At 41.6% G+C, this 21025-nt stretch overlaps 1 protein-coding gene across 1 annotated transcript in view; it reads right to left on the bottom strand.

The window, feature by feature from the left end:
• Positions 1 to 1391: 1391 nt before the first annotated feature.
• Positions 1392 to 21025, bottom strand: part of LOC134222419 (facilitated trehalose transporter Tret1-like) — a 47190-nt gene continuing 27556 nt past the window's right edge. The window contains exons 4-5 of the mRNA XM_062701569.1: positions 18658 to 18866; positions 1392 to 2763 (exon numbers count right to left, since the gene is read on the bottom strand). Of these exons, the coding sequence (XP_062557553.1) occupies positions 1684 to 2763; positions 18658 to 18866 (1289 nt within the window). The 3' untranslated portion in view covers positions 1392 to 1683. The remainder of the gene's footprint in view (positions 2764 to 18657; positions 18867 to 21025) is intronic.

Genomic DNA, 21025 nt, shown 5'->3' with positions numbered 1-21025 from the left:
TTTTGGAGGAATTACTGGAGGAATTTTCGAAGGAATTCCTGGAGGAACTTCCAAAAGAATTGATGAAGGAACTTCCCAAGGTGTTCGTGAAAGGATTTCTGGAGAAGCCTCCGGAATAATTCCTCGAGAAACCTGCCGGAGAATTCCTGGAGCATCCGGAAGATCTTCCGAAGGAATTTCTGGAGAAGCATCCGAAAGATCTTTCGAAGGAATTTCTGAAGTAACTTCTAGAAGAAATCTTCGAGAAACTTCCGGAGGAATTTCTCTTGTAACTTACGGAAGAATTCCTGGAAGAACTTCCGGATGAATTAGAAGTTGCTCGGGGCACTTTCGGAAGAAATCCGGGAGAAATTCCTAGTGGAGCTTTTTGAAGTATACCTATAGGAGCTTTCGGAGCAATACCTGGAAGATTTCCTGACATAAACTGCGGAGGAAGTCCTGGGGAAACTTTTTTGTTGAACTTTTGGAGGAATTCCTGGATTAACTGGTGTGACTTAAGTAAATTGATTTTTTTTCTATTTTGAATGAATCTTGGAAAATCAAAATAATTCTAGTAAATTTTCAGAAGTCTCTTAAAATAAATAAACTTCCAAGCAATATCTCAAATAATATATTGATATCTACACAAAAATGCTTAGGAACCCCAAATAATTTCACTTTAATCAAAGTTATAATGAATTTCCAGAAAATTTCAAGAGTTTTAACGGACGGAACTCGGAACTCCAAAGAAATTAAAAAATCAAATATTCCTAGTGGATCTCTGAATAATTCATAATTAATTATCAATTGATTATTAATTATTATTTAATTACTAATCATGTTGCTTAATTAACTTGTAATGGCAAAAAAAAATATTTGCAAACTCCTTGAGGTATCCTAAATATTTCAGAAGTCGATCCGTAATAACGTGTCTATCCGGATCAATTGTGCGTTGGTTAGCGATGTTGTTGTTAATGTTCCGATCGTGTTGCCAAAACGGAAAGGGGTCTACGCCAGCGAGAAGATAAGATTTTATCCGGCGTAGTTACTGGAATTTTACTGAAGTCATTTTAGTCAGATCAGTCAGATTTCAGTAAAATGCTACATTTGTCAGATATGATAGGCAGGTGCCTTGCTACAATATATGGTAGTACCATCATCATCACGGAAAAAATATGGGCTAACTGGCATATCTTTCCGTGTCCGTCGCCGTTCCGCTGCATTGCGTAGGGGGATTCATTATTGCCGGGTTGAATCAGAAAAATAGTAATGCGTTGATTAGGTTTTGCACAAAGCTCCCGTTTATTTATGATTGCACGTAAGGCTTTTGCAAACTTTGGCCAGCAAGAAAGATTGAATGAATTATGAGGGATATAACGGGTACTTCGAATTTATTTATAAGTAGGAACATCTTAATGAGGCTACCGTTGCTAAATTTTCCGTCAGTGGTCAGAATATTTATTATAATTTATTACTATCTTGGATTTGGTCAAATCCTTCTTTTTGAAGAGATGGCTACAGCTTTACATCGACAGACCTGACATCAATCAATTTGATACAATCACCACATCGATGTCTTATATGCTTACTAATTGATCAATTAAAATAAAACTACTATCTATCAATATGTACTACGCAGGTATTTACAAAAATTTACAAGTTGCTGTACAATATGGTCTTATTTTGTCTATAATCCGGTTCACTTCACTTCTTCACATCCTTCAGTGGTGTCCCTTCTTCCTCGATTCCAATTTCTCCCTTCACACGGCTCAGCCTCCTATTCAACCAGAACCAATTCCGTTGTCTGAAGTAGTCCTCGATGTCGTGCAGCGTCCTACCTTTCGTTTCGGGCAGCATCAGGAATACCAAAAGGGAAACACCGAACGAAGCCATCCCGAATACCAGGAACAGTCCTTGCGTTTTGAGCACTTCCTTAATGTAGGGAAACGCTTTCGCAATTCCAAATAACAATAAATTAAATATAGTAAACAGATATCCTGCTATCTGACCACGTATCTTAGCCGGCAGCAGCTCTCCGATCATGATCCCCGGCATGGTCATGAATCCGGTATTCGCTCCGATGTAGATCAATATCAGCACCGCCATCACGTAGGTGTCCATTGATGTCTTTAAGGCATCCACTCGGGCATACATGAAAATGGCAATCACCAAACAACTTAACCCAGATCCGATTCCGCTTCCGATGACCATCGTCCGCCGATTCATCTTCAACAGCAAGAAACAGTACAGGCAGGTGAACACTAGTCGAACCACGGCTGTCAATACAGCGGCTTGCATCGTATTGATATCGCTACCTCCCATGTCGGAGATGATGTCTACCGCGTAGAACACCACCAAGTACGTCCCGGACATAACCAGCAGTAAATGAAACCCGTTTATGATAATTAGCGGCTTAACTAGCGCAATCTCTGTCAGTGTTTTCCAGAGGCCGCTTTTTTGGCCTTCGACCGTTTCATTGCGGAATCGTATGATCAACTGAACCAACTCACGTTTGGCTTGTATCGGGCAGCCGCGAAGCCAGTGCAACGCTTTTGCGGCCTTCTGCAGCTGATTGTTTCGCGCCAAATAGACCGGAGTTTCTGGCATCAGTGCAATTGCGAGAAATGATAAAACCGGCAGGACCGTACCGGCCCAAGCCACGTCCCTCCAGTGCAGGAAGCTGCCCAAAGCATACACCAGAAGGATTCCCAACGAATAGGATACGAACGGCACCCCGATGAGCAGTCCGCGAAGATGTGGCTCCGCAATTTCCGCAAGAAGAACCTGAAACGAGTTGGAGAATGGAAGCAGAGAAAAGAGAAACGAACTTTGATTAGTGAAAATTGGGCATACAAGAAATGGGGTGATTGTCGTCAGCTCGACGCCATGCTGATGAGGTCATTTTGGATGTCGTAGTCGTGGGAGGAAGACGACACTCCGTCTGACATAAGGGAAATATATGATCAGACACAAGATTTTAAGAGGTACCCTTAAAAGCAATAACATATAGAATCGTTAGTAGGTAACGTCATGGGGGCTGACAATGTTTGAAATAGGATAGTATTTATGATTTAAGAGCATGAAAACTATTTTAAAATAAATTACAGTTTTATGGACTTCCAGCTGTGCTTCAAAATTATTCATAAAATCGATGACCAATTGTCACCCCCATGCCGATAAATACCTACCATAAATTTTTCATTCAACTTCGGTTCGCCTAGTCTGATGGTGTCTGCTTCTATTGGTGCATATGAGAACACACTCTCCTTAAATACGGGTAGGTTGCGGAATTTGGTAATTTAGGAAGCTCTCGCCTACGACAAACAACTGCGATGCTGACGATGATTGACGATTTTTCAGTTTTCGTGGAAGCGTTAAAGTGGAACAAATGACCTTGACCTAAATTTGGGAATTGCTCCGCCAGCTGATTGGTCATCAAATCATTTCACAAGCGTAGCTAGAGCAGGTTCTCATGAGGATAACAGTTCTTGCTAAGAATCAACTTGTTTAGGGAAAACTCACTTCAAATTTTCGATTGAGGGTGATATGATTTTTTTTGGGTTTTAGTAGAACTAAGGAGCTCCCATATTGACAATAGAGGAGAATGTAAAGCAAATGGATACTTATATTAAACGAGTTGTACGTTTATAAATACTATGAGTGTTTATAAATACATGGTGCTGAAAAAATCGAGTTTTGCAACGAGTAGCACACACTATTTTTTTTGCAATGACGAAAATAGGTTTTAGTATGACAAATCTAGACCAAAATGATTCAGTTTTATTTACTTAACCTCGGTAATTTTTTCCCAAAAAAAATCATGATACCTATTACGATCAGGGATTGCAAAATAGTAGTTTGTGCAACTAGTTGCAAACAGATGTTTTTTCAGCACGTAATGAACGTTCAACATTCCATTATAACACTCATTTGAGTGCTATAATGAAAAACCAACATCGGAATAGTAGTTACATGATTCCTTTTTGCTGAATTAGCTTGTTCAAATAGTGTATTCTCTGCGTCGCGTAATTAATGAAATAATTGATGGACATTTACTTACTTACTTATGGATCCTGTGCCTCCGGTGGTGCAAAGGGTCGACTTGAAAGATCTCCATCCTGAGCGTTGCCCGGCTATCGCTTTAACCTGTTGCCAGGTTAGACTTCGGTCGACTTCTTTTATTTCTTTATTGAGGCTTCGCCGCCATGAGCCTCTGGGTCTGCCTCTCCGCTGGGTTCTAATTCTTGTTTACAGTCTAATGCTTGTTTACAGATTTCGTTTCCGCCCCTACGTAGAGTGTGGCCGACCCAGCCCTACTTCCGATCCCGAATTTCTGTTGCTGTCGGCCTCTGGTGACATCGACGATGGAGCTCGTTGCTTGAGATCCAGTTGTGAGGCCACCAGGCCCGAATTATATACCACAGGCATCTGGTCATAAACACCTGCAGCCGTTGAGTGTTCTCCATTGATACACACCATGTTTTGCTAGCGCATAACAGCACAGATTTCACGTTAGAATTGGAAATTCGTATTTTCCAGATATTTCTTAAACTCGCAAAGGCAGCCCTTGCTTTCTTGATCCGTGCGCCTATGTCAATCTTGGTACCGCCGTCTGACGCCATCTGGCTACCAAGATATTGGAAGCTTTCAACATTCTCCACTGGTGTTTACATCCAACGATTTGGTTTTGTTGACGTTGATGACTAAACCTGCCGAGGAGGAGCGCTCGGCAAGGTCGTTGAGCTTACTCTGCATATCAGAGCGCCGTTGCGCGAGGAGTGCAGCGTCATCAGCCAATTTGAAGTCGTTTAGGTGCTCCATGGTTATAGGCTGCCATAACAGCCCGCGGTTTGGTTCACGGTCAATCGCATCTTTCAGAATCTCATCAATTACGATGAGGAACAGTAACGGTGATAGAATACACCCTTGCCTCACACCAGCTACCACCCGGATAGGGTCGGACAGGACCCCATTGTGCAGCACTGTACACGAAAAGGTCTCGTAATGTGCCTCGATGAGGCCGATGATTTTCTCAGGAACTCCCTTGCGTCTTAGGGCGCCCCACATATTCTCGTGATTGAGACGGTCGAAAGCTTTTTCGTAGTCAATGAATACCAAGTAAAGGGACTCTTGGAATTCGTTGACCTGTTCCAGAATGATATGGAGCGTGACAATATGGTCCACACAGGATCTTCTGGCACGAAATCCGGCCTGCTGCCGCAGGAAAGTCACATCGATCTTCTCCTGAATCCCGGCTAGGATAATTTTTCATAGAACTTGGAGAACGGTACACAGCAACATAATGCCTCACCAGTTATCGCATACAGTCAGGTCACCCTTTTTGGGCACCTTTACTAAGATACCTTGCATCCAGTCGACCGGGAAAGTTGCAGTGTCCCAGATATTACGAAATAAACGATGCAGTAGTTGAGCGGATGTCATGGGGTCAGCTTTGAGCATCTCGGCTGATATGCGATCGACCCCTGGGGCTTTATTTGATTTCATGCTTTGGATGGCTGTTCGAATGTCTAGCATTGATAGAGCTTCGGTATTGACGCGTGTCATACGTCGGCTCCTAGGCAGATCATGCCGAGGTGGTGATGGCCTGGCTGGGACTTGAAAAAGTTGTTCGAAGTGCTCGAACCAGCGTTTCAGATGATCAGTTGGGTCGGTCAATAACTGATCATTCGCGTTTTTCACAGGCATCGTTGCATTCATCTTCGCCCCGCTTAAGCGTCGTGAGATATCGTAGAGTAGGCGAATGTCCCCGGTTTCGGCGGCTCTCTCTCCTTCGTCGGCCAGAGAGTTTGCCCACGTTTGCTTGTCCCGTCAACATGAGCGTTTTACTTACTTCTCAAGAGCCGCGTTTCGTTGACAGGCTAAGAATTTGGCTCCTCTGTTTTTTGATCGCTCTATCGCAGCTTTGGCTTCTCTTCGCTCCTCTATCTTCCTCCAGGTCTTATCGGTGATCCATCGTTTTCTCTGGGTGCGCAGTTCGCCGAGATTGTTCTCGCTGGTGGCGATGAAGGCATTCTTGATGGCGGTCCATTGGTCTTCCACGCTGCCACCTTCCGGAATATTTGCAGCACGCGTCTCCAGTTCATCAACGAAGGACCGTTTCACCACTGCCACTTCCAGTCGGCGTGTGTTGAATCGTCGTCCAACTCTTTCCTCCTGCCGACAAATCCGCGCAATACGCAGGCGTATTTCGCCGATGAGGAGGTGATGATCAGACGCGTTATCGGTACTACGTTTATTCCGTACATCAAGAAGGCTCCGTTTCCATTTTCGGCTCATGCAGATGTGGTCGATTTGATTTTTTGTAAAGCCGTCACGGGAGACCCACGTGACGTTGTGAACCGGTCGATGAGGGAAGAGCGATCTCCCGATCACCATGTCGTTATTACCACAAAATTCTGCAAACAGCTCTCCGTTTTCGCTCATTTCTCCGAGACCATGCGCTCATGGTTCGAGTTGTTGGATCCGATCTTCGCATTGAAGTCGCCCAAACAGATCTTGATATCACCCCTCGGAGTTCTATCTACGACGACATTGAGTTGACTGTAGAAGTTTTTGTCTTTCAGATCGGCAGCATCGGTTAGCGCATTACAAATGGATTATAGTAAGGTTTCGGCTTGATGGACATGACATTGGGAATTTGGTTCCACTGTGTTGGGAGGAAGAACCTCATCTGAGGGAAAAAAAACTTTTTATATAATTAATCAAAGTTTTTCTCATTTTTCCAGAATGGCCAACAAAATCTTTAGAGAAAAACTAAACACCGTTGTCTTCTTCTTCTTATTGGCATTACATCCCCCACTGGGATATTGCCGCCTCGCAGCTTAGTGTTCATTTGGCACTTCCACAGTTATTAACTGCGAGGTTTCTAAGCCAAAGTACCATTTTTGCATTCGTATATCATGAGGCTAACACGATGATACTTTTATGCCCAGGGAACCTATACTACCTTCATAGATGTCTCCGGGAGGAAAATTATTGTTAGTGGGTAAGGTGAATAATAGGCAGCTCTATCGACAAGATAGAGCGTTTGTCAATAAAAGTATATGCTGCAAATTATAAAAATATATTCATCAATTTACTTACGAACCGTCCAAAGGAGGACAAAGTAACCCGGATCTTATAAATGTTTCGCATCATATACAAAACACGTTCAACCGCACACTTATCCACTGAACATTAAAAACAGATTTTTTGTTAAATATCTTGTCTGTGCATATGCACAGCACATATTTCGAAATGGACAAATTGATATGAAATTTGCGAAAAAGAATCCACGTGTCTCGAACCCTCAACCTCCTACTTTTTAGATAGGCGTGATAACCCCAACACAACAAGACCTCTTAAAGGTCACGTTTACGGAACCGCGGTTATCTCTCTTTTGCAAATTGAATATCTTTCGGATGCTTGATTTGTCCAATCTCCACATGTGCTTTATTGTTGTATATCCACAGTCAAGCGAGTGCACATTGTTTATTAAACAAGATGATCGCACTCTATTCCCCCTACAACGAGCTGGGCGGATTTGTATAGTGTGCGAATCAATCAAACTCTGCTGTGCCAAAGGCTTGCTTGGCTAAAGCATTTGATGAGTTTGATTGCCCTACACCTGCGTGTACTCAGACGACTAATGACGGTGGAAGACCGACACTGGATTACAATTAATTGCTTATTATTCGTACGAAAGCATCCGAAAGATATTCAATTTGCAAGAAAGAGCTAACCGCGGTGGAGGTTGGTACTCGGATTCTGATGGCTTTTCCGCAAATGTGACCTTTAAGTGGTCTTGTTGTGTAGGGGTTATCACGCCTATCTAGAGAGTAGGAGGTTGAGGGTCCGAGTCCCTCCAAGACACGTGGATTCTTTTTCGCAAATTTCATATCAAATTGTCCATTTCGAAACATGTGATGTGCATATGCACAGCCAAGATATTTAACAAAAAATGGTACGGCCGAGTTGCCGAATAATATGCAATTAATTAAAAACAGAACCAAAAACTCGGATTACATATACGAATGTTCTAAATCCTACCTGAAACATGTCCGATCAAGCACCAATTGTTTACCAAAACAAGAGCCAACACGCACTCCACCTTTGCTTACTTGCAGCATACACGAACAATTGTTTTCAGATGTGCTATTCGCCTATAAATTTACAGCAACTATATTCGTGCCAATTCATTACAAAATCTTTAATGTGGAAAATTTCGACATGTTTATTCGTGTAGCTTTGATTCATTGAGATTTTTGGTAATATCTGGAAAAGCTAAGGATGGGCGAGTATCCGGAATCTATTAGTTTTGGCATTGGTTTTTCTCTATCAAATCGTGCGATTTTGTTTCGAATAGAATAAAATCTTTTAAGCCTGGCACAACGGCTTAGTCAACGAAAAGCAACAATACAGCAAAGCCTCCATTTCCGTCATAACCATGCCTTTGTGATAGTTTTTACTTTTTTGGAAGCGACGCCAGCGTTCTTTCCCTTTATTGCCGATGCCGGCTCCATCAGTTGTACATAAGGCTACTTAAGTTTTTAAAGGAGTATACAAGCTCCTTCATACAGGTCTTAACAGTTCCCCTCAGGTCTTTTCCGGTCATCATTGGGATCAAAGCTGCCAATTCCTCAGTGATTTAAAGATAATCATTACCTTCCCTTATGAAGACTACTTTATGTACCTATTTTTATCATCAGTACTATCATCGATTGCAAGAGAGTAGAATTTGAAGCAGGCAGCTTTTTCACGTAACGTAGTTTTCAAATCTTCTGCATGAACTTTTACCTCTTACCGTGTTCCGAGGCAAGCTTGTGTTACTGAAGGAGACTTTTGCCTTAGGGCACACAATGCCGTTAATAGCCGTCCTAGAATAGTTTCATTTGTTTGGCCAAAATCTCTACTACTTGATACTTGATGGGCTACAGCTCATCGATGAACCTACGCCGAATAGAGTATCCTTCTCCACTGGACTCGATCCTGGGCCAATCGCTTCCAGTCGCTCTGAACATTGAGCGCCCTCAGGTCCTCTTCAACTGCAAAAAGCCATCGTGCACGCGGCCATCCACGAAGCCTGCGGCCTCTTCCGGGTTTTCTATTATCTTCGCTTGACGTTTTTCCGGCATACTAACATCGTGGCCAGCCTACCGTAGTCTGCCGTGTTGCATAAGCTTAATAATATCCAGCCCTGTATACACCTGGTACAACTCGTGATTCATGCGACGCCGCCTGATACCGTTCTCCTGTTTACCGCCAAGTATTGTCCGCAACACCTTACGCTCAAACACTCCGAGAGCTCTCCGATCAGCCTCCTTTAACGTCCATGTCTCATGGCCGTATAAAGCCACCGGAAGAATCAGAGTAGTATACAGCGCGAGTTTTGTTTTCGTTTGCAGACTACGGGACTTAAGCTGGTTACGAAGTCCGTAATAAGCCCTATTTGCAGCTGCAATACGCCTTTTCACCTCGCGGGTAACATCATTATCGCACGTCACTAATGTTCCAAGATACACATTCTTCCACCACTTCAAATTTTTCACCATCCAGCACTATTTCGCTACCACCACCACTAATGAACCCACGTTGATTGCCAGCGACCATGTACTTCGTTTTGCTGGTATTGATCGTGAGTCCAATCCTCGCTGTCTCCCTCTTAAAAGGCGCAAAAGCCTCTTCCACGGCACGGCGATCAATTCCGATAATATCGATATCGTCCGCAAATCCCAGGAGCATATGCGATTTTGTGATAATGGTACCGCTTCTTTGCACACCAGATCTCCTAATCGCTCCCTCGAGCGCTATATTGAACAGTAGGTTCGAGAGTGCATCACCCTGCTTTAATCCATCTAAGGTAACAAATGACGTCGATATTTCATCCGCAACCCTTACACTTGATTTCGATCCGTCCAACGTTATACGAATCAGCCGTATCAGTTTCGCCGGAAAACCATGTTCAAGCATAATTTGCCATAATTCATTCCGTTTCACTGAATCGTACGCCGCCTTGAAATCAATAAACAGATGATGTGTCTGCAAGTTGTACTCCCGGAATTTATCAAGGATTTGTCTCAGGGTAAACATTTGATCCGTCGTTGATCGGCCTCACGAAAACCTGCTTGGTATTCGCCGACGAAGGACTCTTCAAGCGGTCTCAATCTGTTGAACAGAATACGGGACATAATTTTGTACGCCGAATTAAGGAGGGTTATTCCTCGGTAATTGGCGCACTCCAGTCTGTGCCCTTTCTGAAAGAGAGGGCAAATGAGGCCGTCCAACCAGCTAGCAGGCATTTCCTCGTCTTCCCATATTTTCGACATAATATGGTGCAGAACTTCATAAAGCTGCTCACTGCCATGTTTGAGAAGTTCAGCCGGGAGCTGGTCCTTCCCCGCAGCCTTATTGTTTTTCAGCTCTTTAATAGCTTTTTTAACCTTATCCAGTGTAGGTGACTCCACAGCTTGTCCATCGTCGCTAATATTTATTCTGTTCACCGATGCACCGTCACTTCCTCCATTCAACAAAGTCTCGAAGTGTTGCTTCCACCTGGCAGCCACTTCAGTTTTATCTGTCAGCAAATTCCCTTGTTGGTCGTTGCACATGACGGGAGATGGCGCTGTCTTTCTCCGCACGCTATTGACAGACGCATAAAACCTCCGCATATCGTTTTGTTCCATTTTTTCCTGCGCCTCACTAATAACTTGTTCTTCGTACTCTTTTTTCTTCCTGCGGTGGGTTCGTTTTTCGGCTGCTCTTGCTTCCTTGTACCGATCTTTATTCGATCGGGTACCTGACACCAACATCCGGCCAAAATCTCACTAACAGCAAAACTGGCCGGTACTCCCGGTTTTGTGTTTGTCAGAGTGAAGAGAGTTTGTTGCTTCGATAATCCACTGACTGTTCCACCGATAATTTGAGTTAATTATGGAAATTGAATTAAATATGCGCCTTATTTTTGAAGCTCTCTTAACATTCGTTTTCTTTCTGATTTAGTCTAAATCTCGTATTTTGTAGAATGCTTGGTTTTGTAATGTCGTTTCAGATCATATTCCTGCAACATAGCAACACTTTCCAAACAAAATAAGCAAACCAGCATTCCTTTGTTCAACGTTAAAACGCGATGTTCCATACATCAACCTTTCATTTCACTTAGTGACCCACTGTAGCATTTCAAAATATCTAAAATAGTAGTTTGTGCAACTAGTTGCAAAAAGATGATTTTTTCAGCACGAGTTGTACGTTTATCCAACGAGGCTTGCCGAGTTGGATAAATAAAACGAGTGCTTAAAAAATCGAGTTTTGCAACGAGTTGCACACGCTATTTTCTGCAATGACGAAAAATAGGCTTTAATATGATAAATTCGTACCAAAATGGTACAATTTACATGATCAATCTTGCCAAAATATCATGGTGCTGCAGGAAACAAACATATTCCATGTTATCGTGCCACATTGTATGCTCGATAGACCATGAAGCGATAGAAAAACCTGCCTTTGAAGAATTTGATGTCATGCCCATCACATTATTTAATTTATTATGTGACACGGAGAATACACTATTTGAACACTCACCCAAGCTGATTGAGCAAAATGTGGTCATGTAACTACTGTTATAATGGTGGTTTTTCATTAAAGCACCCAAATGAGTTCTATAATGGATTTTATGCAACCCATTTGAGTTGCATAATGTTCATTAAAGCACCCATTCTGTTGGTATGGAAAAGTAGGCCGTTTTATCACTCAAATGACAACTGTAAACCAGGTATTATGATCAGGAATTGCAAAAAGTTATTTTTTGTTTCAATTTTATTATTGGAATTATTGGAACACAATAAAAGTAAAGGCCTCGATTGCAAGATATTATTTTAAAAAAACCAGTAATATCCTAATAATGAATGTTAAAAAGAAGCTTCCCCAGCCGAGAAGCTTGTGGGCCGGTTATGAAGTATTTTCTGCTACAGCGCGCGGGCCACAAAAAATGGAGCCGAGGGCCGCATCCGGCCCGCGGGCCGTACGTTGGGCAGCCCTGATCTAATTCTTCCTTGAGTCTTTATAGCTGAACTCTTTCGGCACGACCATTGAGTATTACTTCGAAGTAGTAGGCCTGTTGTGCTGTTAAGCACCACTCCTTAGTCTTATCGCCAGCATAACCAGCCTCCACTTGGAAGCGACTGGTGCCTCGACGATTTTAAACAGCTATTTAGTCGCAATCTACTCGATCTACCTACGGCGGATCCAACCTATTCCGACTAAACGCGATGTGGAAAGCGGGGACCCAACCAATCGAGCCTCTCTTCTGCACAGTTGATTGAGGTCCCAAAACGATTCAGAAAAACCTTGATTTCACTTGATTGGCTGAAGTTTGTGTTTTCCCACTCAACTACTCCCACTGTAATGCTAATAGCAATAAGGTCACCCCCTTGTATACCGTGTATTTGAAACCTGCGGCATTTAATGTGGGGCATACTTGAGGACACATGTATGAACGAGCTGAGCATGAATCGCAAAAAATATCTTCTGTGTCGCATTAGAATTGAAAACCGAGATGAGCTTCTCAATCGGATAATTTGCGATCAAGTGCAGGGTTCACGGTCGTTCTCACTAATAAATTACTCATACAAAACCCCCTTTCTCCTGATTCTTTTGCATGCATTCATATTCAGACATAAAAGGAGAAAAAAAGAAAAGAAGAAAGCAAGTTATTCATTCGGTAAAGTGCGCAAATAAATCAAAATCCACGCGAAAACGAGTTCCTGGATGTGCGGGCGATAACTTGATGTGTTGCCGTAGAACAACCCAAAGGAGGAACTGTTTAACCTTCCAGCAGTCGTGGTTCGTACTCAAACCACCTAGATCCGAATTCGGTTTACTAGCGGCTACTCTCGGGTTAGCGATGTAGTCATTCAGACACGCAAGAGCTTCCTTTTGAAAACGAGTCGACGCGATGTTACGTCGATTCGATATAATTGGGACATTATCGCTCTCTTGAGACGATCGCGGTGTCGATGCCTAGGATTGTTCAATTGTTGAAAAAGAAAAACGTTTGTCAGAGTATGAACATAATAATGTTTGTTGACGATCTATCTTGTTCATCGTTTCCGTTTGTCATCGTAAATTACTTCTGGAATATGGATGCTACATACGATTCCATCGTTTTTATAAACTTTTGGCTTCTTCACTTTCACTTCACAACTGATTTGCCTTTTCGCAATTGTAACATAATTGCACTATAGATCTATAACATTTTTTACTTCTCCATTCTCAGCATGGGCTACGAAATGGTGAGTTGACATCAGGCATCCAGCGGCTGAGTATGAAATGCTATTCCCCGGAAGCTATACCTAAGATGGCAGCCCCATCCCGGTGGATAGGGGACCTTGGGCCAACAATCTACTGTTCCCGAAACATCAATTTGTTCGAGAATCCGATGATGAAAGAATACGGACTGATTATACGGCGACGACTCTTAGCGCGAAACAACGGACACGAATAGGAACATGGAACGTTTTAACCCTAGTCTAGCAGGGTTAAGATCCTGGGACTGGGCTTGAGATCCTGGGACTGAGTGAAGTCCGTTGGTCAAACTTTGGAGAACACAGAACGCCGTCGGGACAAGTTCTGCTATACTCTGGTTTACGAGGTGAACACGCTCCCCGGCATCGCGGAGTTGGCTTCCTACTAAGCGCTCTGCGCTTATGAAGTGGGAACCTATAAGTGAAAGGATAATCGTTGCCAGATTTAGAACACGGGTCCGAAACCTTACTATAATCCAATTTTATGCGCCAACCGATGCTGCCGATCTGCAAGACAAAGAGAACTTCTACAGTCAACTCAATGCCGTCGTAGATAGAATTCCGAAGGGTGATGTCAAGATCTGTATGGGCGACTTCAATGCGAAGATCGGATCCGAAAACTCGAGCCATGAGCGCATTATGGGACGCCATGGTCTCGGAGAAATGAGCGAAAACGGTGAGCTTTTTTTGTGGTAATAACGACATGGTGATCAGGGGATCGCTCTTCCCTAATCGACCGGTACACAAGGTCACTTGGGTCTCCCGTGACGGCCTTACAGAAAATCAAATCGACCACATCTGCATCAGCCAAAAATGGCTAAGTGACCCTTTTGGCCAAATGACCCTTTTGGCCAAATGACCCTTTCGGCCAGATAGGTTTCGGCCTAATGGTTTTTCCGGCCTAGTGGCATTCGGCCAAATGGCTGCCGAAAGGGTCGTTTGACCGAAAGGGTAATTTGGCCGAAGGGGTCATTTGAAAATTGTGAGAAATTAGGAGTGAGAAGAGGGATGTCTCAATTCTCATTCCTCATTTCTGACTTCTCACTGTAAAAAGTGAGAAATGAGCGGTGGGAAGTGAAACGTCTCAATCAAACAATCACTCCTCTTTTCTCACTTCTGCCGGGATCCCGGGAAATCCTGGGAAATTTCGATTGTATTTCTCGTTTTGCGGGAAGTTGATGCCCGGGAAAAATTAGAATTAGAATTTCTAATTAAGAAGGAAAGTTTGAAGAATTAAAAAAAAAATCGAAAAAAATCCTGGATGAATTTCTGAAGAAACTTTGCACGAAGAAGTATGATGATGGATCGACTAAAATACCGATATTTTTGGTTTTTAAGCATGTCTTAATTCAAAACAGAGTTTTGTTTTACTGCTGTGTAAATTTTCGAAGGACTTCCAGGAGAAATTCCTGACAGAATTCCCGAGAGAATTCCTTCAGATGTTCCAGAAGGAATTCTTGTAGAAACCTAAAAATGTATATAAAAATTCCAATAGAAATTTGTTTGACAAATCCATTGGAAATTCGTCCGAGGATTCTTTTAATAATTCCTTAGGAATTATTCTTTTAAATATCTTGTCCCAAAATAGATTTCAGATTTCAGGTTATTTTCTGAAAATTCTAAGAAATTCTTGGAAAATTAGTTTTTTGACGTAGAACTACGTCTGTCTTTTCTATATTAGGGTACACTTTACGATTGCAAAAAATTGAAAATCGTCACGAAAATATGATAGACTTTGATCGTTAATATCTCAGCCGTTTCTCGATGGATTTTCAATTTTCTTGGACCATTCGATCAAGGAAGAGTCAACGCTTCATACCCGATGAACACCGTTTGTTACGCGGTTATTTTTACAGGAATCGTTTTTATGCAATTTTTTATTCACGCGAGTTTCTGGATTTCCGCGGTTCCTTCAGACATACTTTGGGATTTACGCGGTTTTTTACGTTGTTTTAATTTACGCGGCCCATATCTTCCGCGTAAAAACCGACTCTAGTGTGTTACAATATCTATGTATGATAATATTTACCATTAAAAACTTGCTAACAGTTAAGCACTTGGTTTCGGTGAATCTGTCTCGTAAGTACATCGCAAGCTTTTTATTCCATAGCACTAAATTCCAACTAGAACTTGGCCTGCTTTTCAACTTAGTAATTTATCAGCATTTCTTTAGTTATTCATTGAAAGTTTTTTTTATGTCCGCCATTACAGGGCTTTTAGCTGGTGCAGTTCGTTTATGCTAACTTAAACGTGCGTTTTCCTTGGAAAGCTTGGGGGCATTTGACGATAGCTTCTTGCTTACGTCTGTTGATGCAGTAGAGGGGCTCGGAATCTTCTTCGCTGCTGCAGTGAATGCGTTTTTGCTGATTCGTAGGTGTCTGCCGGAGTAAACGCTAAGTCTGACGCAATTCAAGTGAAGGAATAATAATTATTATCAATAACGCCGTTGACTGCCCAGCTTTAGCAATGGGTTTTTCTGTAATGAGCCACCAGGGGCTTAGACTGACTTAGCGTTGGGTGGTGAGTAGGGTGGCTCAAAAAACACTTTTTCAAATTTGTTGATGGGCCGCCCGCTTATTCGGTTCTATTTGATGCCCTGATGCTCTGGACAAAATTTCAGTCAAATCGGTCAACGTTTGGGCAGTGCTAAACTCGTTGGAAGTTTATATGGAAAAATGTATGCAGAAACATCCAAAAACAGTGATTTGCAGTTGGACGGCACAGTTTACGATTAAGAACCATGATACTCATTCAGTTCTTGTAAAATAAAATACAGAATGTTATGCTGAAAACCGCGAGAAGATTAGAGTTTATTACGCAAAGATATTAGCATTTTACTGGAGTGTTGTAGGGGTGAATTTATTTCTTTTCAAAGGTAAAAGAAACGAAATTTGCTCAAACCCCACTGCAGAGAAATGTTAATAACTTAGCCGGGCAAACTCGAATCTTCTCGCGGTTTTCTGCATAACATTCTGTATAAAATTCTCCAAGATCTGAATGAGTATCATAGTTCTTCATCGTAAGTTGTGTAGTCCAGCTGCAATTTACTGTTTTTGGATGTTTCTGCATACATTTTTCCATATAAACTTCCAACGAGTTTAGCACCGCCCAAACGTTGACCGATTTGGCTGAAATTTTGTCCAGAGCATCAGGACATCAAATAGAACCGAATAAGAGGGCGGCCCATCAAAAAAATTGAACAAAGTTTTTCCCATACTAATTTGAGCCACCCTAGTGGTGAGTCTCTGTAGCAGTTTGCGTCGGTGATGGTTGCAGCTGTACACTATCAGCCAAGCTTGTGCTTTTCTAATTGTGTAATTGATTATCATTTAAAGTAATATAAATCTAATTAATACCAACTTAATGTCAACAATGAAGTCCAAACGGATGTTTGGCATTGTTACCAATGCTTCGAATCGAGATACAATTATCGAACGATTCTGACTCTCTAGCGTGTTTTTATCAATTGATAATTTGGATATGTGAATGCTTGAGAGTGTTGTTCATCCTCGATTATTTGAAAATTTTATTGTTATCTTAATTTTCAAATGTTGGTCCAAAAATTATATACATCACATCGAAAGAAGATTCAGGCTGGGCTTGAAAAACGCTTGCTTTGGTCTCATCGCAAAGAATAGTCGAAAACCTGTAGATTACATACAGCTACGTAGTTCAACGTCACCTTTGCGTACAACCCGATTGGGCTGAACCTTTGAGTTTTTTTCAAAACAATTTTGGTGTATATTGGCGGAAAATATTCGTTTTGGTGAGCCATATGCGCCATGCTGCCCCAGCTTAGCTCCAACAGTGCACAATGGGGAAAATGTTGTATGTTTCGGGCAAAATTCAATAACTCAAAGGGCCGCTGAACAAAAATTGTGACCAAGAACTATTCTTGAACAAAATTTTCTCAGGAATCGAATGGAGGTAATTTCGGATCCGACAGGCCATTCCTAATAGGAATTTTGGGCGTTTTCCCCAACTTCCCCCGAACTTTGGTATTATGAACGGAATGCAGCCGTTATAAGCTCAACCCTCAACCCTCAACCCTCAACTTAGTGCCTAATTTGGCCAACCCTAAGAAATACATATTTTCTCAAAATAATCGATCAGTTCAAAGCAGCGTTGAAGCGTGAGGATATATCTCTTGTTGGAACTAATAAAATCCTTGCGAGTGGCTTTATTTTTGGAGTTATTCGCAAAATTGGCCAAATTAGGAACATGGCCAAAACCGGTACAGTTCCCCTATAATATATGAGACTCTTTTACCCCATATTCCCCATAAACTAACATACTCTCCAGATAAAACAACACTGCGCTTACCCAACAATATTCTAATCATTCAGATTCAATCAGAAATATGCCGTAAACTGTTTATAACGGCTGCATTCCGTTCATAATACCAAAGTTCTGGGGGAAGTTGGGGGAAAACGTCCAAAAAGTCCTATTGGGAATGACGTGCTGGATCCGAAATTACCTCCATTCGATTCCTGAGAAAATTTTGTTCAAGAATAGTTCTTGGTCACAATTTTCGTTCAGCGGCCCTTTGAGTTATTGAATTTTGCCCGAAACATGCAACATTTTCCCCATTGTGCAGTGCATGAAATCTTCGAATTTGCGGAGACTTGTTTCCTTTTCTATGATATCTACTCGATAAATATTCACTCACTACTTACGTCTCACTTCCCACTCCTCATTTCTAACTTTCACAGTGAGAAGTGAGAAATCAGGAATGAGGATTGAGACATACCTCTTCTCACTCCTAATTTCTCACTTTTCACTCGATCTCTCACTCGAGATTCGAGTCGAGAGGATGCAAGGCGTTTTTTTCATATGCTAACAAACGTACGGAAGTCACCTTTGCATTTGAACAATGCAAATCTTTCTTTGGTCTCAAGAAGAATGTATAAATATACGAAAACTAAATGATTATGAATAATTTACGATTAATATTAACTGTGAAATATACACAATAATACTTTCAATATATTATAGTATTATCGTAAAATGGTTCTAGTCGAAGCCAAAATGACCATCCCCATATTACCCCTCAGAAAGACAAGCTTAATAGAATATGGAAAGTGGCATCTTTCTGATCTTGAAAACAGGCGAACGTGAACAGATGCTCGCTCTCGCGGAGCTTCCAGCGTCGTCAAATTGTCATCTTTTTAGATCGGATAACTGTCTGGCAAGGTCGTTCGTTGGCTCTGCTGAGCGGACCTACACGATGATGTTAATAGCATGACAAAAGAAACGTACAACGGAATTATATCCGCAACTGACTAGCCGGCTGTTTGTTATGGAAATTAATCGGAAACTCCCCTTTTGAGTCCGTAGCTCGCGTGGGATGTTCCTGCGATATCGAATTATATGTACGCACCTGTGAGGGGGCGCCAATCAATCCAACGGCGGTGCCGGCAACCATGCGTCCAACCAAAATCAGGAAATGGGATGATGCCGTCGCAAGGAAGATCCATCCGAGAAAGAGGGGCACAATCGCAATCATGAGTGCCGGCTTGCGGCCCCAACGGTCCATGATGGGACCGGAAGCAAACGAGCCGACCGGAGCGGCCAGGCTGTGCACGCTGGCTGAAATAAATAGGAAGAAAAAGGTTGCAGGAATCAGATTGGTTTTAGTCACTATTTCGGCAGAATGCTATTGCGTTTCGTAGAACCGTTGCATCATCAATTTCACCTTCAACAACCACTGTAGAGGCATTTTATATATTTTATAATAAACAATCAGACGAGCTTGGGAAAAAATAATGCGCTACTTTACTTTATCGAGAAGAATATCTTGCATTACAAATTGTTGAAAATAATTTCTGAGCTTACCAACCTAGTAGTATCCGAAGATATTAACGTTAACGCTTGAGCTGATAACTTTACAGAAACAGATAGGGTAACAGTTCCGATAGTCGTGGGTGTTCCTATAGTTGCGGTAGTACGGTTTGCAGGGAATTTAAAAATTAAACGCAGTAACCCACATTACCGATCAATTAGTCGACCTGTCATAACACGATGGAAACAAAAATAACATTGAAATTTCATTTAAACTGGTAAAGTATCTTCAAATTACTTAATTTTTTTCTTTCCCTTGCACCAATAGTTGCGGTAGTGTTCCAATATTTGCGAATCCCGTATAATAAATCCTATGGGTTTCGCAACTATAGGAACACGAATAACAAAATACCGCAACTATTGGAACACTGTACCAATAATTGGAGGATTGATTTTAGGTAACAATAAAGGATTTTGATGAAATTATGACACGCTTCGGATAAAATAGAGATAATGAGCTTTCGGATGCACTCTCAAGGTAAGGGAAATGAAGTCTGGATTAGGTGTTATAGAGAAATTAGTGTTGGAAAGTGCTTAGTTCCTCCACTATTGGATCTTTTGCCCTACGTATTTCTATTTCAACAGTAAGATCGTTATTAGTGTTTCATGCCTAGACTCAGCTTAGCAGAACGACTTGAAGAATCAAAACATTCATTCAAAATTACCATCTAGATGAGGTAAGATTTCACGACTCATTGAGTTCAAGCACTAATTCAAGATAACAAAAAGAATTCCCTAAAATGAATATGTATGATCGCCTGATTCATATATGAGGTTTTTGAATCTAAATTATTCTGTGCTCAGCACATTTCAAGTTGTATAGGGCGGCTCCTAGTAATCAGAATTACAAAATTCAAACACAAGAACAATAAATCATTTATATTTGGTCTCCTCAGAAATCGCCCGCTCCAATAAGGTGGATGCGCGATTGGATAAAAATCAGAATAGAGTTTTTATTTTCAGAAACAGTGGTAATGCATAGAAACGACAGCAAACAAATATAATTTATAGATTAATAGAAATACAGGGTGTTCAATAAGTTCGAATACAAATGTTTTAACATTGTGTTTGTAAGCCCAATGTACATATCCTGTATTAGTATTGGTGACAGCGTTAGCGGTATATATACGCTATCGGATGTGTGTGGTGTTGACATTATGTCACTTGTTGTTCGTTTATCACGCGCGTTGAAAATGGATTGGGGCATTATAAATAGCCGTTTTTGAATGTCAAAATCATTGCGGTGTAGTACAAAACTGAGGTTTTGGGGACGATTGATGCCCCCAGTGGCCCGGTGCTATAACGGAGTTGAGCCCTACGTGTTCCAATAGGACGATAACCCTTTATACACGGAAATTGCGATTTTAGCCTAATATGGGGACAATTTCATCGACTTTTTGGACAAAACATTGCGACCTCCCAGCTTCCCGGATTTGAACCCTCTTAGCTTTTTTGTATGGTCCTTTATTAGGTTAAAGCTGTACGAATACAAGGTAAGTAACTTGGACCAGTTCAAGACGTAATTCTCAAAATCTGGAACGAACCCTACAAACATTGGAAGATGAGAAAAAGCTTATTCCATTCAAAATAAGCTTCTTCAACTGAAATACTAACTTATTCCACTAGAATTGTTTATTGGGAAATGCCCATGCAGATCGTGCGTGCCGCGTGCGATGGGTTTTAGAAAGGTTTAAAGCTCGTGAAGAAGTACAAAATAGAGGTCATTCCAAAAGAAATGTTACAAACGTTCCTTATAAACAATACTTCCAATGAAATGCAACTTGGAAAAGAAATAATTTAATGTAAATTTTAAAACATTTTTTGAAAGTGTATTCGAACTTATTGAACACCCTGTAATAGGCTTCTTTCACATTAAGTGCTATGTTGATCTTTCTGATGCGGTCTGC

Source organism: Armigeres subalbatus, chromosome 3 (assembly GCF_024139115.2).
Source record: "Armigeres subalbatus isolate Guangzhou_Male chromosome 3, GZ_Asu_2, whole genome shotgun sequence".
Lineage (NCBI taxonomy): Eukaryota > Metazoa > Arthropoda > Insecta > Diptera > Culicidae > Armigeres > Armigeres subalbatus.
The sequence above is the reverse complement of the archived record's forward strand: the minus strand, read 5'-3'. Positions and strand labels throughout refer to the sequence as shown.